General features: G+C 51.6%; 1 protein-coding gene and 1 pseudogene across 1 annotated transcript; one reads left to right on the top strand and one right to left on the bottom strand.

The window, feature by feature from the left end:
- Positions 1-319: 319 nt before the first annotated feature.
- LOC121837134 lies at positions 320-1,987 on the bottom strand (annotated as a pseudogene).
- Positions 1,988-4,113: 2,126 nt separating this feature from the next.
- LOC121837302 lies at positions 4,114-5,023 on the top strand. Its single transcript, XM_042292899.1, has 2 exons — positions 4,114-4,490; positions 4,824-5,023. The coding sequence occupies exons 1-2, from the start codon at positions 4,130-4,132 to the stop codon at positions 5,021-5,023; spliced, it is 561 nt and encodes a 186-aa protein (XP_042148833.1). The 5' UTR covers positions 4,114-4,129.
- Positions 5,024-5,251: the final 228 nt, after the last annotated feature.

Here is a 5,251-nt window from a genome sequence, read left to right as displayed (position 1 = left end):
CTTTCCTCTTTCTTACGCTGAAGTCATAGTGATCGATTTTCACGTGATTTCTAGACGTGAAAATGCGGTCCTTATAGCGCCGATAAAACAATCCGCCTTTTTCATGCCCCGTCACATTGGTCCTAGCAATCTCCTGAGCTGTACCGCGAAACCCTGACACACTAGGGTCGCTCTTCTGCTCGACTGTCAAAGACGCTCTGTCTACTCGTAACAGAGGACCAAAGTTACGTGACGCCGGAGCTACGAGAGATCCTTTAATGATCCCGTCTTTTTCCGCCTTTTTCGCCGGCGCGTTGGGACGGCGTACGCTTTCTAGTGCTACGAGGTCGGGCTGTTCTACAACCCGGACCCCCTCATCCCGTTTCTCTGCCTCCAACTCTGGGAGTGCTTGCTCCCCGTCAGCTGCCTTTCGCTCTGGATCACTCGTTAACAAAGGGGCGAGCTGACGCGATTTGGACCTCGTACATGACTGAACTAGTCCTCCTCCCAGTTGTTGACCCCTTTCGCGCAGCAGGAAATCTGACCGGTTAGAAAACAAATAGGGATACTCCAACGGGACTGTTTGCGAGACAGCCGCCTCTGTCACTAGCTCTCCGAACGGGCCAGTTATCCTTACTCTCGCCATAGGCAGACAGACACTGTGCTTCTCGAGCAGCTGCTTGATCCAAACTACCTTTCCAGTAAAGTCGGATGTCGTTACATACGACGGATGAACAACGTCCATCGTCGCTGCACTGTCACGAAGCACCCTGCACGGCTTTCCGTTTACCTGGAGCTCGTGAAGATAGGGACGAAGAAGCTCCAGGTCCCTGTCACTACCGCTCACGTACGAGAACACAACCCGCGGTTTGTTACACCTGGCCGCTGTGTGTCCTGGCTCCTGACAGTTGTAGCACAGGAACGGCTTCCTTGCCTCGAACTGCCCTTTTTGGCTTTTCCGTGCCTCGTCTCCGTTCGAGGGATCTCCGCTCGAGGGATCTCCGTTCGAGGGATCTCCGCTCTTTTCTGGGACCTTTTGTCCTGTTTCTGGCTTCTCGTGCCTTTTTTCTCGCGAGCCGTTTCCCTGTTGGTGTTGGAAGGGCTTACGCACAGCGCGATCGCTCCGGCCTGGTTCGCTTTCCTCTCCGCTCAGCTTTCTACGCGTCGCGTACTCTTCGGCTAGCTCAGCGGCCCTTTCAACAGAGTCGACTCCCACCCTATCCTGCACCCAGAGCTCCACTGACTGCGGAATGCTACGAAAGAACTGTTCGAGGCACACACACTCGACTACCTTGTCTCGGCTTTCGTACACTTCCTCGCTCTTCAACCATTCTATCAAATTGGTTTTAAGCCCGTACGCGAATTCCGAGTAGCCCTCGCTGCTCTTTTTGGATGCGTTTCTAAACCTTTGACGGAACGCCTCGGCAGAAAGGCGATACCGCTTCAAGAGGCTCGACTTCACTTTGTCGTAGTCGTCCGCGTCTCTAGTACTAAGGCGCGCGACAACCTCTGCAGCCTCACAGGGCAACAAAGTCAAAAGCCGTTGCGGCCACGTTTCTGGGGCGAAGCTCAACTTCTCACATGTCCTCTCAAAGTTAACTAAGAATAGGCCCACGTCTTCCCCAACTTTAAACGGCTGCAGGAGCTTCTTCATTTGATACGACTCGGCCTCACTTGCTCGTACCGGAGCCCCAACTCTACTGTTCTGCGAGTTTAATCGCTGTTGTTCAATTTCGAGCTCTAGCCTTTTTAGCGCTCGTTCCTCTGCCGCTGCAGCCTGCGCTCGTTCCTCTCTCGCTGCAGCCTGCGCTCGTTCCTCTCTTGCTGCAGCCTGCTCCTGTTCTCGTTCCTCTTTCGCTGCAGCCTGCGCTTGTTCCTCTCTTGCTGCAGCCTGCTCCTGTTCTCGTTCCTCTTTCGCTGCAGCCTGCGCTCGTTCCTCTCTTGCTGCAGCCTGCTCCTGTTCTCGTTCCTCTTTCGCTGCAGCCTGCGCTCGTTCCTCTCTTGCTGCAGCCTCACTTTTAGCGTTCTGAAGTAATTCCCACGCAATTTTAATATCCTCTGCTTCCGCGCTCTCTGAAATTGCTTTACTGATCTCAGATTTCTTCATCTTTTGCTCCACCTCCACACCCAATTCTTCACATAAACAGAGTAAATCTGTTCTCAGTAACCTCATTAGATCCATGATCGCTGCTTCTTAGCTTTGGCTTTGTTCTAAAACTTGTCGCGAGGTTGTACAAAAACCTAGCGCACGAGTCAAACACTAAGGATTCCCAGCAGTTCAAAATTAATTACCCATAATCTGAAGCCTGGCGAATCTCAAAGCAAAGTCCAAACGCTCACCCACAGATGTAGCACGATGTCGCATGGTCCGATCCCAACCGCTGCCAACCAGTTGTTCGAGGCGGGGTTTAGGCCGCACGTCCGGAAGCTTCCTGGCTCGAGACGACGTCCATTCCCCGAAGTGAAGAACCCAGGGGTCCAGTGGAGGTGGGAGACTTGGTAACGTAACGAACGGTTTAATTACATGGTTGCGATACAGTCGTCAAATCCGAGAGAACAACGGAGCAGCCTCGCGCTCCGCCTTATATAGGGTCCGTTTCTCCCTCACTCTCCGCCAGGGCAGCCAGTACGATGCAGCAACCCGCCGTCAAGTGCGACGCAGCAAAGTCCGCCGTCCAGTGCGACGTAGCCAAAGTTCTCCGCGGTTAGGCCATGCCTCTCTCCCTTTCCCGAGCGCACCAACCACCACGCACACACACACGTCCCGCTAACGTCACGGGCGCGTTGAGACTTGTTGCCGCAGGCCCCGTCACGCAGGCGACGGTCCCAGACTCGTCGGGACTCGTTTCGCGCAGGCCCCGACAAGCGGGCGACGGTCCCGGACTCGTCTTGACTCGTTTCCGCAGCGTTGAAACTCGGAAGAAGGTCGCCGAAGGTTCCATTCTTAACACCCAATAAACCCTTTTGAAAAGTCCGCGCCAAAGCCTGTCCGCCCTTGCTTCCTCCCGTACTCTGAGTATTTATTGGACACGAGGACTGCGTCAGCGTTCGGCTTGAACTCGGCTCGGCTCGTGTCGATAGCGAGTGTGACGTCAGCATTCGGCGAGGACACGGGTCCAATCAAGCGCTTCGTGAGGAATGAATGGGGACCTCCAATGCTGCTTGATAGACTTTTGAAAAATGGCCTATTAAATGAAGAAACATTTAATGGCGGCGTTTGTCGGACTCTTCGTTGGCATCGCAAAAAAAGTTAATATTAGATACTCAGAGTCAATTGTAAGTCACATTTATACCTTATTGAGAGTGAAACGAACAGACCCTCGCTCACTTCCGCGAGCAGTCATGAAGATTTAACCAGCTTTGTTATACGTCTTACCAAAACGGCACCCTGATTTGTGAGCTTTGTTTGCGGAATGATCGCCAGGCCATTGATCTCATATAGGCGTTTACCTCGTACGCTGTGAAGAACGCCTTTGTGCACACGTTGCGTCAATTTGCTCAAAGAAACACATTTGAATCTTTATTTAATAAGCTTATCTGGGGAGCAGCAGATTCGCCAAAGCGCTTCGAATATGATGCAGGCTCGGCTTAAAGTTAGATATGTCTAACTTTAAGGGCTCGTGCGTAGGTATACTAATACTTAAGGTTCTTTTTTATTCCTTGTTCTGATATTGTCTTTAATAACATTTTGTGTTTCATCTATGTACTATGATATATTTGCTTGCCCCCCCCCCCCCCCCCCCCCCCCCTATGTAGTTACCCTCATACAGAGGGCTTTTAAGGATATTTTGAATAAAAAAAATGTTTGTATGGGGTTGTGGAAACTCGCTGTTACTCACAATTTTTTTCGAACTTTCTCGTTGAGACTTTAAATCCGAGCTTTTGCGGTCTGGAGAGATATGGTCGTTGACGACTTAAGAAACCCAGGGCGTGGAGAGCCTGAAGTATCTGAATGTGATTCAGGCTTATAGTCAATGAGAACACCGAATAGCGAACTACCAAATAGTGAATATTTAGTACTAGATGTATTTTTAAGCGTCGCAGAGTAATGGTCAATGTGACTGGCACGATGATGCGTGAACATGACAAGCTATGCCCTGCGCTTCTTAAGCTATCACCGACTATATAGGTTGTATTCGTGAAGCGGTGCATGCTGGGACCAGCGCCATCTTGCCGTCCTCGGGAGCAGACAGTCGCACAGTCGCGTACGGACAACCGCATCCTACCTTTTCAAACTTCAGGCGAAGCCGCAGCCGCGCTTTCTGCCTCGGGTATGGTGTCGTGTGTGGTGGTAGGTTGCCACAACAAGACGCAATCGTCAAAGAAGAAGAAAGAGTGCAAGGTCGCAGACGCTCGGTTCTTTAAAATACCGAAGGTACGGACTCGTGAATGCGACACGACGCGAACACTGTCCGCGAGGAGACAGCGAGAATGGTTGAAACGCATCAACAGAAAAGACCTGGACGCTGACCTCGACAAGTACAAGGTGTGCTCACGCCACTTCGTCTCGGGTGAGTGTCGGCATAGTTTGTTTTTCTCTGACATTAACTTCCTGGAGCTTTTCGAATCAGTGGGCTAGGCCTACTTGCAGCGCAAGTTCGATCGAAGTTAGTTGGTTCAGTCATTCTAAAGGATCTTAAAAACACTCGAATGCGAGCTTTCTGTCGCAGGAGCGGGAGAAACAGGATTTAGATAACTATTTTACATTCATGAGCACGATTTTCTGTTTTTATTTTTGCCTTGCAGCAATCTTTAAGGGGTGCCACTGCTCCGGCGGAAAATCGGACAGCTGTTCCGTGTTCTCCCCTTTAGACGTCTTTTGATCGATTCTTTACATTGTGCAGGGGCAGCGGCCGATCTTTTTGACGACTGCAACCCTGACTGGGCACCTAGCCAACATTTGGGTTATGCATCCACGCTCGACGGCCCGCACTCGGGTCGCTACGTACGGCTGAGTCGTCGTCGGCATCAAGAGTCGATGATCACGCTGTCCGCGTTCGCTGCTTTCATTGCCGGCTCCTGGACCCATCCGCTCGTAAGGTAATTATGGGCGTCTAATGATTTGTACGCTTTTAGCTGCTTGCGCGTCACGAAACTTGTCTTGAGGATCAGGTAGTTGTGTATGTCGCCCATTTCTACCTGCGGCCATAGGTTGCTGTTCCGGACTAGGTCCATCGGCGGCAGCGCGAACGGATCCGCGCCGCACATTTTAACCTTTTCCTCGTAACGTGTGCGTTCCCGTCCGCTTAAACTTAGGCCGTATAAACCCAGC

This window comes from Ixodes scapularis, unplaced genomic scaffold, assembly GCF_016920785.2.
Source record: "Ixodes scapularis isolate PalLabHiFi unplaced genomic scaffold, ASM1692078v2 PGA_scaffold3__209_contigs__length_174095766, whole genome shotgun sequence".
NCBI lineage: Eukaryota > Metazoa > Arthropoda > Arachnida > Ixodida > Ixodidae > Ixodes > Ixodes scapularis.
The sequence above is the reverse complement of the archived record's forward strand: the minus strand, read 5'-3'. Positions and strand labels throughout refer to the sequence as shown.